The 21,192-nt window shown below is 40.4% G+C and overlaps 1 protein-coding gene across 3 annotated transcripts in view; it reads left to right on the top strand.

The window, feature by feature from the left end:
- The window catches only part of ARHGAP15 (Rho GTPase activating protein 15), a 322,272-nt gene extending 312,569 nt beyond the window's left edge, over positions 1 to 9,703 (top strand). For all 3 annotated transcript variants that reach the window (XM_014249190.2, XM_088059241.1, XM_005519597.3), the window contains one exon: positions 8,436 to 9,703. In XM_014249190.2, coding sequence (XP_014104665.2) covers positions 8,436 to 8,619 — 184 coding nt within the window. In that variant the 3' untranslated portion in view covers positions 8,620 to 9,703. The remainder of the gene's footprint in view (positions 1 to 8,435) is intronic.
- Positions 9,704 to 21,192: the final 11,489 nt, after the last annotated feature.

Genomic DNA, 21,192 nt, shown 5'->3' with positions numbered 1-21,192 from the left:
CAAGAGTTTATTTCCAGCCCAGGCACAGAGTTGGGGCATTTCTCTGCCAGCACGGTGACTGCTGGCCTCCTGAGCTCAGGTACCACCTTGCTCCACTCGAGCCTGGGCACCACAACATTCTTCACAGAACAATTGCAGTCCTTTTCTCATCAGCCATAGCCAGAGGCAGCAATAAGGGTGAAGGATATCTATCATGAAAAGCCCAGTGTCAATGTGTTCCCCCAATTTATTTACTGACCTTCAATGCAACAGCCATACTCCTGACCCTCATGAGATGAAGCCTAAGGGGAAATGGCACTGAGCACCAATTCCATATCCTGTTGTTCTGTGGTCTAAATTAAGTGCTAATTAATTACCACTGGCATCTTTGGCATTGCCTGTCAAATTGGATTTAGGATATCCTTTTGCTGTTTAAACAAATAGCCCTACATCTAAAGCTAAAATCCCAAGTGTCAGCATTTTCTTTACTTTTAAATTTTTATTTTAAAATCCAGTGAGTATGTTCATGGATTTTACAGGTAGAATTCAAATAAAAGAAACAGGAATTGATATTGTCAATTTTGATTAATAGTCCCTCATTAATAAACATCCTGTTATTCAGTTTCCACCTGCAGTTGCTGATGTTGCCTGGAATCAATTAACTCATATAATTTGATTTATTTTACAAAGACATTTTTGGATGTGCTGTGCTGACGATAAAGGTCCTATATTTACAATTCGTGATTTAAGCAAGATTGTTACTAACTGCTTTTTATTTTTAATGTTACAAGAAAATGTAGCTTCAGGCATTCTTGAACAAAAATATTTAAGCAATTTACAAAGTTAAAGCTTTATTTATTTAAAACTATCTATTGCCTTCTGAACCACACAGGCCACAAAAGCATACAAATCCAGGACCTATGACAGGTTGGTCTTTACAATAAGTTATTTGTTCTGGAGAAAAAAAAAAATATATATCAGAAGTAGAATTAAAAGTAAATAATAAAAAAAAAAAAAAAATCAAGCATAGCAGAAATTACACCACCAGCCAAAAATACATTTTAGGCATTAAGGTACTTCTGTCTGTGCACATGTTATTCTACAGTCTCACACTGCCTTTGTCACTCTACTATCCAAACACCTCTAAGAAGTGCATCAGCATCTGCCCAACATCTGTCACAGGGGTTTTGCTCTGTCCTGCATCCCCTCCCCAAAGAGAGGCGCATGCTCACAGTGCCTGTGTGACTTTTGAGCAAGGAATTGCTCTTGTTTGAGCTAAATTTGCTGCTGAAGAGCTACTAAAGAAGGCAAAAATTAACACCTTGTGCACAGAGCTGCAGCCAGAGGAGTCCAGGATGCTCCTTGAGGAAGTTCATGGCCCTCAGCTGACTCCTACCAAAAGGCTGTGCCCAAACAGGCAAACTGCAGGCACAACAGCAGCATGGACCAGCCAGATCTGTCCTCTTTAGAGCACCAGTCAGAACCAGCTTGCATTCACACACAACAAATTAAAACCCAAGCCAAACTGGGAGGACAGAGTGCTGGTTGTCAGTAAATGGAAGAACCTAGCAGGTCACCCAGTTGGATCAGTTTTCCAAAAGGGAGGATTGGTATTTTTGTAATAGGGAAGATTTAGTGGAAAGATTTTGAATTCATCTCTGTGATACAATTTGGTTTGGGGGAGTGGGACCTGATCCTTTGCCCACACCAAGGTCCTTGGGGGTGCCACACTGTGGTGATAGGTTCCTGCCTTTGCAGTCCATGCACCAGTGTGCCCCTCCTGCCTTTGGAGCTTCCAGGACTCAGATGTCCAGGAAAACAAACAATCCCGAGGCTGAGGCACAGATAAACTGTGACCCTCCCTCACAGCTCCTCAGTGGAGCAGGAGCATCTCCCCTCGTGCAGAAGAACAAGCAGGACTTCTCCAAAGCACTGTCCCGAATGAAGCCCCTGTAGAGGCTGCAGTATCTTTAGATACCTAAATGTGTTTTTACATGCTGTCCTCAGCCACCCAGAAGATAAAGTCTTTCTCCACAAGCCAGGCATTCTGTGAGGTGTGTGCAAGAGCCCCCATGCTCTTCTGCAGGGTTGTCACACGGGAAGCAAAGTTCACCCAGTGCTGAGGAGACTTTATTTTTAACTGTTCTCTTATTAAACCAGGCTAAGCCAGAATAAATGCCTTTCTTCAGCTTTTCACAGTCTATTCAGCCAACTGTGAAGCAATGTTCGGAGTTAGTTTAGTTATTATTCTCATTTAGGGCCAGGCTCCAAGGCAGCTCATCCAGGGAAGGGCTCCTGCTGTGAGATATGCGGGGGATCCCCTGAGGAAGCCCACTCTCCACCAGGTCCCTGTCAGCTGTCCAGGTGCTATAAATAGCCACCCAATGGTCACTTTTAAAGCCTAGTCTGTGGAGGAAGACAGCATCAAGTGCTCGTTCTTGTATCCCAGAGTGACTGAAGAGAAGGGATTTTTCCCAAAGAGCTGTAACATGAACCCACAGCTGCAGAGCACAGGAAGCCCGTGGAGTTTCTGTAGGCCAGGAGCCATCGAGGCTATTTTCAGCAAAAGCAAGCTCTTAAGTATGTCTGAACTATTTCTGACCCCTCTTGTAACATATCCTATGCCATGACCTGGTTTCTCTATTACCAGCCTAGCTATTGTTTCAAATTCTACCTATGGAACAAACAGGGATTTAAAATGCCTTCATGTTTTACACAGCTAGATGCAAGTAGCTTAAAACTGTGTTAGTGCACTGTGACCCCTGAATTGTGCTTATTTGTTGCAGAGGAAACCACACAGTACATTTGGAAAAGGATAGACATTGCAGTGTTTTGGAGCTCCTCTATAAGCAGAAGCCTTAGGTCTCAGTTCTGTACACACCAATCTCCCTGTTCCCATCACAGTGTACAGATCTCACAAGCTGAGGATTCCACTGATGATGCCTGCTCTGCTTAGCTTCATCAGCTGGTGAATGCCACTGTAATGCACCTGAGCAAACCACCCATATAGAAAATAATAAGGTTTAGTCTGCATTCATAAAATATCAAGAATCTGAATGTAATGCTAAATTTGAAATTTATCTATGTAGCAGTGCAAGGAATTGAACAATTTACACAAATAGAGTTTGTGGCATCAGGGGCTCCTTTACCACCAGTTACCTCCATAAGTTTCCCAAGATGGAATTAAGTCATGCACAGGCCCTGCACTCTTCCTGCACAATTGTGTGTATTTTGGTTTCTCTCCTCAGCTGGTGAATCCAGCTGGGTATGGATATCTCTACAAGATTTTGATCTGGTAAAGGACTGCTATTTGTACATTAAAAAGACTCTCAAAGCTGCAGTTCACTTGTCTTTTTAGTACAAAATCAACTCAAGTTCTTCCCAAAAAACAATGACTGCAGCTGAACTGAAATAAATTGACGACAGAAAATGATGTGGATGTGATACACAGTATCTCAGGAAAGTGTAACAGGCTTTAAATGAAAAGGAAATATGTTGAGGAAAAAACCTGATAGTTTAGGTTATCTGTGCATCATGTTGTAGCTGTGGTTCCTTCCTAACACAGAAAAACCCAGCTGCAAAAGCCTGAAAATGTGCTTATACACACACAGACATTATCACTTCCTAGGACGGTACGTTTTATTATCAGGTTATTTTCCAGTACATTTGGCACAGTTAAGGTAAGTATATTAACTTTACTTCCAAATAAAGAAAACAAAGTTGTACTGAATGTCTCAGCCACTGTCAATGAGTTAAGAACTGACAGGAGGTCCAAGTAATCAACCCTGTCTACAGCACTGAGCTTTCCCCTGGGACACCTCCTCTGATCATACAATGTATCTGACTGGCATGGATGTAGAATTGCTTTCAATAAAGATTTTATTTCAAGGTTGGATGATTCCTTCCCAAATGTCTTGTCACTAAAGCAAAGTATGCAATACCTGTTATTTTTTAACTCCTGTGAACCAGCATTTGGGAAGGAGAGCAGCGTAAAATGTTGAGCTGGAAGCTGTTCATCATAAGAGACAAATTTTAACAAATTGATCGCGAGCTCTGCAATACCAGAAGTCAGAAAGCTGCTGCATAAAAACTGGCCTGTACCAGTGCAGTGAAGAGGCCTGTTAACAGAATTATTGCTGGGGAGAGCTGAAGGCAGCTGAGCCCTTACCAGGGCCAAGTCCTTAAGCTACAACATTACATTTGCATATGCCTGAGAATAGATAGGAAGGAGATATTGGCTAATTTGAGGATAATTATTGGCAAAGTGAATCAATGGGAGGCACACACTTTGACCTATTAAGGCAGTTCACAGGAACTTACATTTCAAATCAGTCCCGTCATCCATCAGGGTGAGCAACTCTAGGACAGTGGTTGCCAGCACAGTCCAGCAAAGGTACAAAACCCACCCAAATGGGCTGTCAAGGAATACCCCACCCAGAGAGGAGCTGGGTCCTAATTTCAAAAGGTTTGTTCCTGTACCAAGAGAAGGCATGACACAAAGACAGCATTTTTAATCTTTTTGGTGGAGTTTCATTTATTCCTATTTATCTTCAATTTCTCTTGGCCTCTGTGTTGGTCTTGGTCTCTGTCTCTAGGGACAGATACTTCCCTAGTGAACACAAATATTGTGCCTAACTGGAGGACAGGATCCTGATCAGAACAAAACCTACTTTTACCCCTCAGTCCTCCACTGAATTCAGGGGATGGCATTTCCTACACCAGCCAGCCATTGTAGCCTGTAACCTCATTCCAAGTGACCCCTTCTCCTTCTGACTCCCTCATTTTGTAATGTGCTGTCCTTCAGCCACAGTCAATATTACCAGTTCATGGAAGAATAACAGGATTAACGTATTGAAAAGTTACCCTTAAATATAATTTAAAACAGTGAAAGAATACCAGGCATGGCTAAAACCAGTTCTGCTAAGGGGAGAAACACCCCTGACATGGAGCAAAATTAAATCCTCATAGGCTGGAAAAGGATAAGAAAGTAAAAGTGAGCAGTTCTCAAAGCAGTTGGCTCTACCCTCCAACACTTTCCAGCCTACGGTAAAAGTGTCCTTTCCAATGGATTTTCCTCCCTAAGTACACTGAATTCCTCATTTTTTTATGTGCAATAGGAATATTAAGATGTTAAGGAGTCAGAGTCACTGCAGAAACCCTTTCTCCTCCTCAGCAGTTACTAGAAAGTAAAAATGGATGAAGAACATTTCCTAACACCTACTGCGTTTGGAGCAATAATCCAGTGTGCTTTCCAAATGTCAAAATTAATAATGATTTTACTTAGAGAGTTTGAAAAGTGTAGGTTTAATGGAACTAGAGAGCCAACTCACCATACAATGACCCTCTTAGCTGTAGACTTGCCCTGCTCTCCGTCACACGTTTTCCAGATTGCAGTTGCCTTGGCAACAGCCAAAGCATAAATTCCAAGTATTTTTCCTTATATATCTGCCATTGACACTACAGCCCTGCTATCAGACACTTCTGCTGTTTTAATTCATCATTAATTTCATTACTATTAATAATGAGAAGTATATTTTCTGCTTTTCTCCTGACTTGTGATTTTAAGGACTGAAGACATTCTCAAAACTCAGTTATTTTGGAGAAAGAAAGAAATAATCTAGTGCAGCATAGCACCCAACAATTTCTTGATATAGTGCCAACAACTGTGGCACCGGATTATAGATTGTTTCTAAAATAACCTTAAATTGATGGATCATTGCTCCTTTCATTTGAGCTTGACAAAAAGTACCTCTGGCATTTCCTTTCACTCTTTATGTTGAAAATGGTGTGTCACTCTTTCTGTTCTTTTTCTTGCCAAAAAAAGAATTCTTGCCCATTTTTTCAATATTTTCTCTTTTAACAACTCAATTTCACCTAGTAGCTATAGCAATAGCATTGTATGCATACTATATTTTGATTTGATTTGACTTCTTTTGTGGAGAGATGATAAAAATATCAGTTATAGAATTTCTTTGGTAAATGTTTGTAATCCAAAAAGACACGAAGTCCAAAACTTCTAATTATTCTTTTCAGAGTGGATTGAAGTCCTTCCTTCTATTTATTCAGTAGCTGTGCTTTACTGCAAATTATTTAACTGTTCAGACTTTCCATGTTTCCAGGTTCTCTTGGTTTATGGGGTTTTTTTGTTAGTATAGTGAAAACAAGTGAAACTACATGAATATATCAAGGATTTTCAGGATATTTTCTCAGTACAGTACTGTTTATTCTAGCATTATGCTGAGGGAACCCAAATTTACAGAAATGCTCTTAATGCCACGTTACACATTGATGAACCACAGCCAGTTCCTTTCCATCATCAACTCACACCACTCACAGCCTCCATTGCCTCGTGCCATAGCCCCACCTCCTGATTGCTGGGAAATGCCATCATGCCTGGACTTTGCCAGGATGCCATGAGAAGGATGGAATCTCCAGGATAAACCAGGGGAATTATTCTCTTTCAGAAAGATGGCAGGCAAAAGCAGAGGGGTTGGCCATGCATCTTCCATTTTCTGTGTCCCCATCAGGAAGATGGGATCTCAACATCTTGTTCCAGATTTTACAGACAAAGGAAGGCAGTCCCACCCCCGGTCCCTTCAGTAAACTGAGCTCTGTTGCCACATTTCTTCACCCAGATTCCGTTCATCTGTGGTCCATTGCCTCCTTCTCCCTGCAAGGAGCTTCTCCTCCAGCTCCATCAATGCTGCCCATTATCAACACCCTCTTGTCTCAAGACCATGGCTGATGCTGCTAAATTGATTATTTCTAAAGCTACCCAAGACAAAGGTGATGAACTTGACGCCACACATGCATCTCTACTCATGCTGATGTCATCTCCAAATACTTTATGAAGTTTCCAACCTTTACCACAGAACAAGCTCAACAGAAACCAAGTTTCTCTCCTGGAGAGGTCCCCAAGCTTGCTGTAGATGCCTCTGCATAAGTGGCATTAAGAAAAACAATCTCGTCACCTCTGTAACATTTTTAATTGTGGTAAAGATGTGTGACATCCATCAGAAGCCCACGCAGTCGCTTGGCAACAAAACTTCTAACTTTTGAGACTTTATGAACTCCTAAGAGAAGAGATGATATATTAATATTACCACAGAGGAAAGATAATTAATTTTTAAAAAAATTAATGAAGATGCTATATTTTAAGAAACTAATAGTTAAGCCAATCTGATCAGTGCCATATGGAGAGTGTTTTGTGCAATGGACACCACGGTTACTAGCATGAGGCAGAACGAAGTAATTCTTCCTATTTATATATGGGAAAAAAACCCATGAGTGTTGATGCTCCAGCAATGTGGTAAACGACAAGATTGGCACAAATCCACAAGAGATGCTTTTTGCTGTGTGACCCACCCACTAAAATGAAAGAAATACTCTTTTAAGTGCCTGGAGCCATCAGGTCTCGCAAAGTTTCTTTCCCTTATAGTGTGGCTGGCTGTAAGTTCAGCAACAGGCACGGGAAAACAGAGACAGCTGTGATGGCTTTTAAAATGGCTGTCTGGATTTTAAAAAGGTAAGTGACAATGGCAGAGGAGGGGGAAAAGCAGAACTTGGCTTCAACAATCCACTTGGAATACTTAAGTTAAAGCTAGCAGGTTAAGGAGGCATCCATCAATTCAAACATTTACATAATAAAGCTGCATTTAGTTTGCATTCCTTGGTGGAGCTGTGCAATTTATTTATAAAATATGTATCTTCATTTACTAGTCTTTCCAACCCTAGGATACATAATATATTCTGGAGAGTTGAGGGAAATGGATTTCTACTTAGTCTGTACTCACCACCGCAGAGATTTATGCCAAACTTCCTACCTAAACTCAATCCATTAAACCTGTACTGTTCTTAGACCAGACTTCTCCATCCTTAATGCCCTTTCCACAGGAATATTAAGTCTTAATACAGACACAAGATCAACTTCTAATAATAATAGTCCTTCTCTTGTAATTTTGTGGGTAATAAAGATATCAAAGGTTATAATCCTTACCATTATTTTCTAAGTCGTCTCATTAAGGTATGTGGTCTCTGTGTCTTTCAAGAAACTTTGTGTCAGGATAAGGCATGCAAAAGTCTTTAGTTACATAAATTTCACAATCCATTTCAGACCATACTCACTTTATTGGATTTAAATTAGCAGAAGGAATGTGTTTCATATGAGCTCTGTATTAAGGGGCTTTTTTTTGGTTTTCACAACTCTTTCAGTGCTGGAGACCATGTTAAGGGAAGCAGGGAATCTTCTCCCTGGCACTACAAAAGCCCTCCTTTCCTTGTTTGTCACACTGGCAGAAATTTCTCTTGCCTCCCTGTTTTCTTTCTTTTTGATAAGTTAATCAAACAAACACCCCTATCAGGAGAAGCAGTTAAAAAGTGCCTCTATGTGCTTCAAGAGCAATAGTGACTCCTCTGACACCCTTCTTTTTTAACCAGTTCTTTCCTTTTGTCAACAGGATAGCAGCCAAGGAATCCGTGAATCTTATGTCAACACAAAGCTTAGGAATTGTGTTTGGACCAACACTCCTTAGACCTGAAAAGGAGACAGGGAACATGGCAGTCCACATGCTGTACCAAAATCAGATAGTTGAACTTATGCTGAGCGAGTACAGCAAGATCTTCGGCTCGGAGGAAGACTGACAGACAGGGCCTGTTATTGAAAACGTTCACATCTGTCTTGATGTCTAATATTTTTACATTTCTGTAAACATATTTCTGAAATATTTCTTTTTCTTTCAAGTGACAGATGCCTCATTTTGTGCAAACTTAATGATGATTTTGTGTCTAATTTTCAAACATTGGAATAAAAAATATTGTCAACATTTGCCTATATGTATTCTGCATTAACCCTTTGAGAGTTTCATTATGCTAGCACTCCAAGTGTCACTTTTTCTGCAAGCTGAGCATACAGCATATGGCCCTAGACCATAGAAAATGCTGTTTACCAACATATGCAATGGCACAGAAAGACAGATAATAATTGGGGAGGTTTGTGGAAAACGGATTAAAGTATGTATATTAAAAGCAATTAATTAAAGCAGCGATACGAGATCATTCATAGCTAATCTGAGTATAATTTACCTTTCTCTTTGATATACGTTGAAAATTAAAGACATGATGGATAATCAATTTGTCTACCCCAAGAGCTGGAAAAAAAAAATTGCATTTAATGCTTTTAAACAAATAAAATAAACAAACACAAACAAAATGAGAATGTCACTATTTGCATAATAGTGCCTAAAAGAAATTAAAAATGGAATTGGAACTTTGGCATTTTTACTTAAACGCAGTACATGAAATGAAGACATTGCATGACTGCTCATTTTAATGTAACATCCATTTTGATTCTTCATCACACTGTACATCTGCCCGCTTTCCCCAGCTATCTCATGTTCTGTAGCATTTGTATTGTGCTCCTGAGGATGCTTTATTGGTGAACTACATAAAATTCATCTAGAAAGAACTTTAAAAAAAGCCTTTTCATATGCCCTTAGGATTACTTGGCTAGACTTGAATCAATTTATGCATTTGATGGTTAGTTTCAGTTGTCATGGATAAACAAAAGGGTAACTGTCTAGAATATACCAAATATTGTTTCATTTTGAAATGTATGTTTCCAGCTATACACATCTCCTACCCTGTTTTGTAAAAGTATTCTGCTGATAAAATGTAGACTTATGTTTGACAGCTTTTTAATCAAGTTCAAAGAGAATAAATAAAACTAATCCAGTGTGGTAAAGAGTCTGTCTGGTTATCGATTTGTTCATAAAATGAAAAATAAACCATGTAAATAAGATGTGTGAAACACAGATCCAGAAGCAAATATTTAAAGCAATTAAAGACCCCAAAACATAGGATTAATGCATAGGTCTGCTGTGCATGAGAGATATGTCTTCAATATCACCTCTGCAGATCATGGGCTGATTCAGCTTTTGCTCAGCACTGTTGAGCAAAATTCCATGGCATTCAGGAAAGGTCACTCCTTGGAGCAGTCATTTATGGGAACAAATATGTAATGAGGCCTGATGGTTAACTAAGACCAGGCTCTTTCATCAGGTACTAAGAACTGACCCTGTGATATTTTTTCTGACTTCTCACACGTCTAAAAAATCCAGCAAAACAGAGGGGTAGTGGCCAGTAATTAAAATAAAAAAGCACAAAACCAAACAAAATCTCCCTCGTATCACAAACATCCGCCTCAGTAACTTCTGAACAAAACCATAATGTACAGGAGAACCCAAATTCACTTTATGTTCAAGAAAATATTTTTCATGTTAATGTCAAGCCATGAATACTTAAACAGTGATGCTTTTCAGCATCATCATCTATAGACTCCTTTAATAGCAACAAACCAGGCACTGTTTATAGCCTGTGGAAATGACTGGAAGAAAGATAGTCAGAAGTTCAGTCTATTCCTTAATAAAGACCATTCACATTATGGCCCCACGGGTGCTCACAATCATGCTATTGAAGTAATTTCTGCTATTACTGGAAATGAAAAGTTCACTTGTTACTTGGAGCCTGTTGCACTCAGAAGAAAAGATTCTTAATTAATTAATTAATCTTCTTTCTTCAGAGCATGGAGACTCCTCTCGTCCTGTTTTTATAAGACAAGGCTTATGAAATGCACCGTATCTCTCTTAAGATCAACTGCTTTAAAGGGAAAAAAAAAATTCCAGGAAACTTTTGGACACACAATCCTTTCTTTGGGTTTGAAGGGCTCCTTACATGAACACTACAAAAGTGCTGACTGCTCTGCTAAATGCTCTGTTAAACTGCAGCCTGGCCGTGGGCAGACAATCTGGGGGGACACAAGTGGCTCTCACCAGAGGAGTGTATAAATCCAGGGCCTGCAGCAGATGCCTTTCCTTTCTCATCCCGACAACACAAAGGAATGGCCATGCCTTGCTACCAAGCTGCTTCCTTCCCCAAGAGACCAATTCTTCCTGTCCCTCTTAATACACACATTAATTTAATGGGAAAAATTACTGACTCAACCATTAGTCAAAGGGCCAACCCTTCAGCCCCTGCCATCAGCAGCAACCAAAAGGAGAAAGGAGGGTAAAAGTGAAGAAAAGAGGAAAAAAAAAAAATAAATATTTATTTAAATTTTGTTATTATATTTTATAAACTACAATTAAATATAATAATATTGCATTAGTATAATTACTTATATATAATTATATATTAATATAATTATTAATATAGTCTTTAAATGTAATTTTAATTATAAATATATTTTATAAAAATAAAAATAAATAGACATTTAACAATAAATTTAAAAAATAAAATATAATAAAATATAAATCAATAAAAATAAATTCTCAAACCTTATCTGCAGCAGAGTTTCTTTTTCCTCTTGCTCAGGCAGTTTGCTCTTTATTAACCAAGGCCACAGCTCAGCATTCTGACAGTCCATAAACATTTCTGGACATGAACATTTCTAAAAAGTGCCCAACTTTTGCAATTCACCGAGCTCGTATCACCACCACATTGCTCTTCCAATTGTTACTTATTAGAATATTCACTATCACTTGGTAGGAGTTTTGCTCAAACTCTGCTAAAATTTTAGCAAGTCAAAATTAGACTTGCAGAAGACCTTTCTTTTTCAGGAAAAAGGAGCCAGCATCAGTTTGAGAAGGGCCACAGATATTTTGAGCAAGGAGCTATTAATGGTAAATGATCAGAAAAAATGAAGGCTGAGGATGCAGCAGAGACAAATATGTCCAAGGATCACTGTTTATCTGCATCTTCTCTCTGTGAAGAGCATCTTCTACTCAAACTGGTTTGAGAAGCATGAGCACAAATCTGGGATTGGTTCAGTAAGGAGATATCAGAAATAAACCTCTAATGGAACCAAAAAAGGGCATTTCCAGCTACAATTTTTTATCATTAAATTAAAGACAAAACATCAATGTATTGAATTGTAAGCTTCAGAGAGAAATATTTTCAGTTTAAGTCAAGAAATTCCATTGCAAAGTAGGATTTCTGAAGAAATTATGAGACACGCTGACTTGCTGAGCTACAGCTGAAAGAGGAGGCATAAACTCCCCTGAACAAATATTTATTCCTATTTTTATTTACATACATACAGATATATCTATTTTGCAAGCAGCATACATTTTAACAGTTATTTAATTCTCTGCCAGAGCAGTGCAGGTAACACTCAGCCTTTTTTTGCAAGCACCCCATGCTGCAACAGAGCCTCAGGCTGCCATGCAGCCCAAGGCACTCAAGAAGTTCAGCTAATCAATTTCCACGTAGGATACAGAGCTTGGGTAGAGCTGGGAAGAAAGCTGGGAAGGAAGTTGGGCCCACAATCACCAGTGTAATCAGGCAGTGTGTGTAGGTTTTACATGGCTAATTCTCAGAAGAGGCTGGCAGAAGAGCCTTGGGGAACGCACGTATTATCAAGGCACAGCAGGTTCCCCTGCACGGCGTTCCTGCTTCAGAAAGGAAACATGGAACACAGGGAAGCTGAGCGTAATCAGGGGCACGGGTCTCAATCACAAGTCCTGGGGCTTGTAGGATGCAAGAACAGAGCCCAAGGCAAGTGTTTTCCAGAACATAGGAGCCTTTCCTAGCACCCACTTTGGATTAAAAACAACCTTTCCCTTGAGATCAAGGGACAAACAAGTGGCCTGTGCAGGTCAGGCCGTACCCAAACCCTTCTCTTCAAGAAATGCTTCAGGATGCCAAAGCCACAATCTCATCCTTGTGCCAATTCACCATGGTTGATCACAGAAAAAAAATGTCCTCTGCCATCACTGCAGGTTATTGTTACACTCCACAACCCCATACTTCCAAACATACCTGAAATACTGTGAGAATTAATGTCCATTTTTACTTAGTCTTGTTGCAAAGATGTGTTTCATGCTGGATAGAGAACATCTATCTAGCTAGATAGAGCCCTCACTACCATTTTTCACACAAAATTTGCATTGGTGTTTAAAATAAAAATTAATTTAAGACTCAGGACATGACAGTTGGGGATGAACATAAATGTACAGGAAACTGAGACACAGAGACAAGTGTGAAAAGAGACCTTTCCATTTTAGTGCTCACTTTATTTTTATGCAGACATATTTTTTTTGTTGTTTTTTTTTTGTTTTTTTAAATCATGGAATGGTTTGAGTTGGAAATGTTCTTAAAAATCATTTCATTCCAACCCCCTGCCATGGACAGGGACACCTTCCACTATCTGAGGTTGTTCCATGCCCCATCCAACCTGGCCTTGAACACTTCCAGGAAAGTGGAGTCCACGGACACTCTGGGTAAACTGTGCCAGGACCTCATCACCCTCACAGACATTTTATGTTCTACACCCTGAATTCACCTGTAATAATCAGGTATTTGGGGTTTTGCAGGCACCCAACCCTGCAACCCAATTGCAGGGTAACCTCAGAGGGAACAGAACAGAAAGAAATTTGTATTCTAGACTCTTGGCCATGGTAAAGTTTTCTGACTTTCTATAATTTACTTTTAAATGCTCAGAAATACTTCAGAGGTGCTGGAATCCACTATCTCCCAGCAAAGCAGGCTGTCCACACCTCCAAAATACCTGAGGTGACCCCTTACACATTCAGTAGGAGTCTTTGTCTAACAGGTTTAAGAGGCACCATAAAACACTGCAAGTTCAGATGGAGTGCTAATTAGTTATCCACTCTGTCAAAATGGAGTTTCTGTGCTCATCTCTTACCCATAAGTTTTTTTTGGCCACATTACTGGTGGACAAAGGGAACAAGCACCTCTCCACCAGTGATTTCTATATTGTCTCAAAGCTCAGAAGCTTTCAAAGAAGCAGCTCAGAGGCTTTTAGATAATTTTTAGGTTGCAATTTTGGGTAGATGGTGGTGTGGCCTCTGCTCTCAAAATTAAAGTGACCATACTGAAAGTGGTTTGACCAGTCCATTGCTCAGGCTCCAGCCTGCCCACTGCAATAAAAAAAAGTAGAAAAAGTCCAGTGTTATGTCAAGCTTTCCCACAGGGGATGTTTCTTTTCAGCCCCAGGCAGTAAATGGTTTTAAATAAATGGCTGAACACCCTGTATACATTTCTATCTTTATGTAGTTTCTGTCACTTATTATCCATTTTTAATCCTGCTAGGCTCTTTGTCTTAATGGTATCTGATGAATTTCCCAGGTTAATTATGCACCATGTAAGAAAATATTTTACTTGTATCACTTTTAAATTCATTAGCTTTTAGTACCATTGTATAGCACTCTGCTTGCTCTTGATTTATGGGAAAGGCTAAATAGGATCATCTGACTGACCTCTCCTGGCAATTCACTCTCCTATATACCACTAACACATCACCTCTCATTTGTCTTTTAATCAATTTAACCTTCCCTCAAATGGAAGATCTGCCACACCTCTTATTACTTGCTGTGTCTTTCACTGGATGCTCTGTGTATCTATTCTGCCTCTTAGAACAAAGCTCTTAAGCATCCAAGGGGGAAGGTTCCTTAATATTTTCATTATTGAACTCCTTACAGCCCTTAAAAGAGTCAAGCTGCTTGTTTGTTTCTGATTTCTGCTCTGCACTGAAGAACTGAACTGTCCTTATTGCCTGGACCAGGTTCACAAGGGAATTTGAGGAATTAAATGCTATTTTTGTCTATACAGAGAATGTGCCAGTACTGCTGTTTTCTCCCTTGTGGCTACTTCACCTTGCAGCTCTCCAGATTTCCATCAGCAGCTTCAGCCACAAAACCCTGCCTTTCTGATACCTGCCTGAACCCCTCTTGTCTTGGTTCCTGGGCCCCTTGCAGTCCTTTACCCACAGGACAAGAACAGTGACTGCTCCTGCCCTTTGTTGCAAATTTAAAACACCAGCTCAGGGACGTGGACTTGGAATCTACTGCAAGGCAGGATCCTGCACAATCAGCTCCCTCAGCACAGCTGCGGTGCGAGGCTGCATCCCCACACACTGATGGTGATGCACACGGGTGATGCTGTGCAGGCTCTTGTTTTTCAGCTGGAAACCCACATTTTCACAGAATCACAGATTCCACCACCCCCAGACCACCCAGTGCTGCAGGAACCTAGAGCTGATGATCACCTTGCTCCATAGGACACCGAGTTCAGACAGAGCAACACAATAACATCGGTTATTCCAGATTTATGGAGTGTTGTTGGTCGGAAAACAAATCAAATTCCCTCTTGTGTTTATGATGTGCTTTACCTCAAATGTGAGAACTGAAAAATAAGGCAACTACCTTAAACAAACACACCCTAAGATGCAAAACACGAGCACCTTCCTGAGACCTCTAGTACTATTCTTTTTCACGTTGTGTCTCTTTGAAGTGCACATAGCCAAAAACACTGGCAGTGCTTTCCCTCTGATGCTGCAGTTTTTGAGAGTATTATGCATATTGCAGATGCGGTTTTCTTGCACTAGATTGAAAAAAAGAAATAATCTTATTAAAAATGTAAAAGGATTTCAGGGTTCTGTGCATACTCAGAGAAAAGAGAGATGTCAACAATAAACATGCCATCTGAACAATACGGAAGGACCTCTGTCCCATGGGCATAATAGATGTTTTATTAATAACTTGCTTTTATATATTTTTCTCATTTCCCAAAACAAGGGCGGGGGGGGGATTAAAAAAAAAAAAAAAAGGAATGGTTTTAAAAATCAAAACATTTCCTTGACTGGACAATTCAACACCCTCCCTGAAACACAAGAGGATGAATTGAGACCTGGTGCATTTTCTGGGTCTGTGTTCTCCTTTCCTGGGTGTGTTTCCTACATCAGAGCACCGATGGCATGGGGAAAAAGCCCTCCAGGTCCCCCAGAGTTTATCATGGAATACATCAGCTCCAGCTAATAGGTTGAAAAGGTGTGTCTTTTTAGTGGCTTTGGCAGACTCAGCAAAAGCTGAAAAAGATGTTACTCCATGTCTGAGACTGCTGGACACGGCATAAGAAAGGAGACAGAGGACAGGGGCCACTTTTTTTACATTCTGGAAGAAACAGAACAACTCTGACACAGCAAATTAATATTTTTCCTGATTTTAGTCAGCCTTTTTTTGTCAAGTAGATGCCTCAGGAATGGATAAAAGAGACAAATTAGTCAAATGAGTCTCCTCTATGTACCTTCAACATGAGTGTGTCCAGACCCTCAGGTTTGGCCTACATCAGATGATTAGGTCCAGGGAATGGTCATCCTCCAGAGGCATTTTACCCTCTTTATTTACTCTCTTTACCATGATATATTTTTCCCTCACACAGAGCCTGTGTTTCAGATAATTGAGACCTCTTTGCAAATGCTGTTCCTACAGTACAGGCCCTCAGTAAACCAGTTTCTCATCCCAAATGGCTTTCATAAAGCTAGGCAAATATGGCAGGGGGAAAGAGAGACATGGGATGAATTAAGGCATGAAGTGTTGGAACAATATGATCCTTAAGATCCATTCCAACCCAAACCATCCAATGATTCTATTCTATGAAGGGAAAGAGCACCTAGAGTAATCTTCCTCTTCCATTTTCTGCTAACGTACACAACCTGGCCTATTATAGAACAACAGTTACATTTTGTGTTTTGGATAGCCTACCTGTAAAAATAGATGGAAAATATTATGGAAATAGATGCTGCTACAGAAATCTGTGATGTTCTTAGAGGCTGAGAAAGAGGAGTGCTCCACCTCAGAAGTAATGCCACTTATCCCTAAGATCATCAGTAGGTTCTTGTTATGAAAACATTGCTTTGGAGGAAGTAGTGATGCGAGGTGAACCTTGAGATCCATGGCCAAAGGGTCTACAGGCTCTTCTCTGGCACTAAAAAACCTTTCCAGTATGAAGTTTCTATTTACTCACATAAGGTTTTAATTGTTTTATATCCCAAATAGTTTCTAACAGATTAGATTTTACCCTGTGAAGGCCAAAACCTTTTTAATTCTTTTCTTACCTGTATGGCTGGGGATTCATTCATAGAAGAACTGGAACATTTGACCCCAAACATGCCCAAGTGCAGAAGGAATCTGTCACTTGTATACCAGCTTGGATGCCTTTTCCTGCCTTATTCAAATGCACTTTGCAAGGCTGCAGGGGTCACAAGCTGTGCTTCTTGCCTTTCCTATGGACACTCTCCAGTGAAAGAAACCAGGAAAACTCACTGGATAGAAAGGAAAAAGCTGTCTAATTAAGAAGCAAGTGTACATCTGTCTCAGGCCACTTGCCAAGCATAATGTGGTGGGGAGGCAAATTGTTGTGCTGTTGGAAACTGCTCCCTTTGGACTGGCTGACTCCAGAAGTGCAGGGGACAGACACCTCTCAGTCAAGTTCAGGACTTTCTGTGCCCACCTAATGGTGAGGAAGTTGTGGGATTTGTCAAAAGATCATCTGAACACAAACATGCCAGAGGTTCCTGGAGTTTGGACAGCTCTGAATGTAACTCTGATTTACTTATTCAAAGCTACACCTTGCATTTCTCTGAAATCAGAGGTACAACATGGACAGTAGCAGATGTTTCTCGCAATTATCTCCAGGAACCTGCGGCCAGACTGTGACAAAACGAGCCCAGATGTGGCAGGTGTCACCAGGTGGTGGGAGGTAAAGGAGCATGGGAGGACTCTGTCAAAATGGATAGACAGTTTGGCAGGAAAAAGCTGGATCATTTTGGAAATTTGGAGCACTGTAAATATTTTGATACCCTCCAAAGAGACTGGGAAGAAGTCTCCTGAAAACCTTAGACTGGAGCTTGATGAAAAAGCTATTCCTGCTCTTGAAGCTCAGGCTATGTTGTTACTATAGCCAGAATTCCATCTGTTCCTACAATGATTTCTGGAATTAATAAGGGAAAAGATGAGAAAGGGAGATAGCCAGACACCCCGTGAACAAAGAGACCCCTCAGCACCATCCTGCCACCGCAGATGATGCAGGTGACATCAGCGTCCATGATCTGAATGAGGATAACGATTTTGGTAAGTGCATCATTTTTCAACCTTGGTCCATCTTGTAGGAAAAAAAAAAAAACCCAGTCACTGTGGTACTGATTTCCCTTTCACAGTCACTGTTTAGCCAGTACGGTCCTGAGGTGGCTTTTACCATCCTTCTGGTCTGAGGAGCACATGGAGAGACTGACACAGAGCATAGACCAGATGTCAAAATCCTTTTTAACTCTTTTTCTCTCCTCTTCGTCAACCAAACCTGGAAATACTTCAAGTGTTGTCTCAGGTTAGGAGGGATATTGGGAGGGAATTCTTCCCTGTGAGGGTGGGCAGCCCTGGCACAGGTGCCCAGAGCAGCTGTGGCTGTCCCTGGATCCCTGGAAGTGTCCAAGGCCAGGCTGGATGGGGCTTGGAGCAGCCTGGGATAGTGGGAGGTGTCCCTGCCCATGGAAAGGGGGTGGAACAAGGCAAGCTTCAAGACCCTTTCCACCCCAAACCATTCTGTGATCCTATGATTCTGCAGAATGCGTGTGAAAGAGATCCAAGCTCACACAGAAACATCTTTGCTTAACATCCACCCCGTTGATGACTGTAACTTAATTACCGTGCATACTGTACCGGTGACAGTAAATATTAGTGCTGTGTGCTACAGAACAAATATCCCATGATGAAAAATTCAAACTGTATCGAGCTTTTCATTAGTGCAGTAATGGCTTTCTCACACATTTAGCTCATTTTTAACTCGACCTGCTAGGGGAAGGAAATGACATACTTTCTGTTGAATAAGACAGCGCCGAGATTATATGAAGGTGCGTTTTTATGGGTAAAGAAACGTATGCCACATTAATCTATTTTTATGCCTTGCAGTACGTGCTGATGAGTCATTTGAATGCCAAGTTTCATTAGTAAATTGGGAGTGATATAGGCAGCTCTGTGCTAAAATAAAAATGTATATTTCATTTAGAAAGGCAAAAAATTTCAGCAGTGCTGCAAAATGTCTTAGAACACTAAGTAGGATCATAGGATGTAAGGATTAAATCTTAGAACCCTGTTTATTAAGACAATTTTGTGCCCATATAATGTACATTAGTAATACAATCTGCCCAATATTGTATTGTTCTATCATTTCTCTATGGACCATATTAGTCAGTGTCCTGTTAACATTCATTTTATCATACTGTCATAATATTATATTGAAATGAGATCTGGCACTTTTGGGGTCCCGTGCAAGATGAAAAAATGGGTCTCCAGCAGTCTTCCTCTTAGATATAATTGAAAAAGAGGCAGGCATGAGGGCATGCTGTGATTCACGCTGCCAGAGAGTGATCTGGAATCATTCAGATGATGAGTACATAGAGAATGCCGTGCACAGAAAGATGGCAATTTGCTGTACTAATGTTTTGAAAATGAAAATTTCTAGCTGTTTTGCAGAGCTTAGTAGGAAAGGCAGAAGAAAAAAAAAAATCTTTTCTACTTAAGTCAGATTATTTCTGTTGTTTTTGGAAAGGCTGCACAAAGAAATGTGTTTTCTGAAGAGTGGTGTAAAGCGCAAATGAACATTGCTTTATTGACCAAAATAAGTATAAAATACAGGAAATGGAAGGAAAACAGCAAATGAGAAAAATTCTCTCCCATTCCTCGAGGAGCAGTTTTACAGAGGGATCCAGGGGCACCTTTCAGGCTCCTGAAACCAAATCTTGGATCCCCACAGTGGCCACTTAGCCATAGGGATGGACACCCACAAACACCCAGTACTTCAAGCCCATAAGCCTATATTTCTGCCATCAAGCCCAATTTCCAACAGCCAAGCTGCCTGACAAGCCCCAGCAGGAATGAAAACAATGCTTCTCCCTCTTTCCAAATAGATCATAACTAATGATCCCAATGTCCTATTCCTCTGGTGCTTCCACTGAGCTTTAATACTTACAAATAAATCAAACCAGCACTTCCAACCTTTGTTTAGTATCTATGCTGTCAGTACTGATGCACAGTCAGTATTAAAATTTTATTTTATTTTCCTTCTTGTCCTTTGCTTTGACTAGCTTTGTTCCTGATATCATCATTTGGTATTAAATGAAGAAAATGTAGTATTAAATTATGTCCCTTTCTTCAGGATTTTGTTGTTAAAGACTGCCAAGCTCATGCAGCTGGCCTGTCCCCAAGAGAGTGACCCAGCCACCTGACCCGAGTCCTCTTCAAGGAATTGAACCAATCTCCTGTAAAAATCCTACTCTGTCTTTGGGACATGAGGGATGCACTGGGAGTCCTGCAGAGAAAGCAAAGAGGACCACAGGGCTTGGCTCAACCTTTCAACATCCAGGGGAACATTTCCTCATCAAATGCATGAAAAATAATTCACGTTAGTGAATATTCTTTTCAAAACTCATTCTGCACAGTAACGACCCCTCTATCTGCATGTTGGAGCAGACAGGATCAATTCCAGTGCTGTTCAGCAGGATTTAAAGCTCTTTTAAAATATAGCACAACTTTTTCCCTCCATTTTAAGTTCCTCTCGCCACCCCTCATCATTCCATGCCTTTGTTGGTGACATTTTTATATCATCATTCCTTGTACTCCTTAATGGATCTGGTTTTACCATTGCTATTTAAATTTTTTATAAGTCTCTGTACACTGAAACAGTCGAAGTGTGATCTTTCCAGCAGGAAGGAGGAGACTCTTTTGCTTGGGAGGAACATATGTGCTTTGCAGGGCTCTGAGTGACCCAAAAAAATAGATGGTTCCTGGGAAAACACTGTTAGGCACCAAGATGGGCAATTTACTACACGTGCAAGTCCAGGTGAACAGGGAATCTTCAAGAAACTCCCATTGAGCAGAAATCGGGACCATTTTTATAGCTTTCAGTTTTGAGGTCACAGTCACCCGGACTGGAAACTCAAAAATGACTTCAAAAAGGCAAATGCTAACTAGATTTCACACTAGATTTCATTTTACTTGGCATTACAGAAAGAATGCAGGTATTAAATAGACTGTTTCCTGTATACAATAAGGTTAATTAGTAGCAAGGGATGGAAATCAGTGTAGACATAACTCTTTTAGACAGGTATCAAAAATAATCCCCTGATCCCCACAGACCCCAGCTGCACTGAAAGAAGAACAATATAAAAGATTCTTTAAAAGAAATTTTTCGAACATTCTCCAGGTGTCCCAGCTATATTTAAATAGGCCCGTGGCCCCATGCATACTCCAACCCTTTCTGCTCTACAGCTCCCTTGCTCCAAGTTAAATGAGCAGAGTACTTGCACAGAATTTTGAGGTGCAACATAAAGGATTTCTGTACAAAGAGACCGGGATTGCAAACCGA

This window comes from Pseudopodoces humilis, chromosome 8 (assembly GCF_049639895.1).
Source record: "Pseudopodoces humilis isolate 2021_Gansu_Grassland_sample_001 chromosome 8, ASM4963989v1, whole genome shotgun sequence".
NCBI lineage: Eukaryota > Metazoa > Chordata > Aves > Passeriformes > Paridae > Pseudopodoces > Pseudopodoces humilis.
Note: the sequence above shows the minus strand (reverse complement) of the source record. Positions and strands in the feature narration are given on the sequence as shown.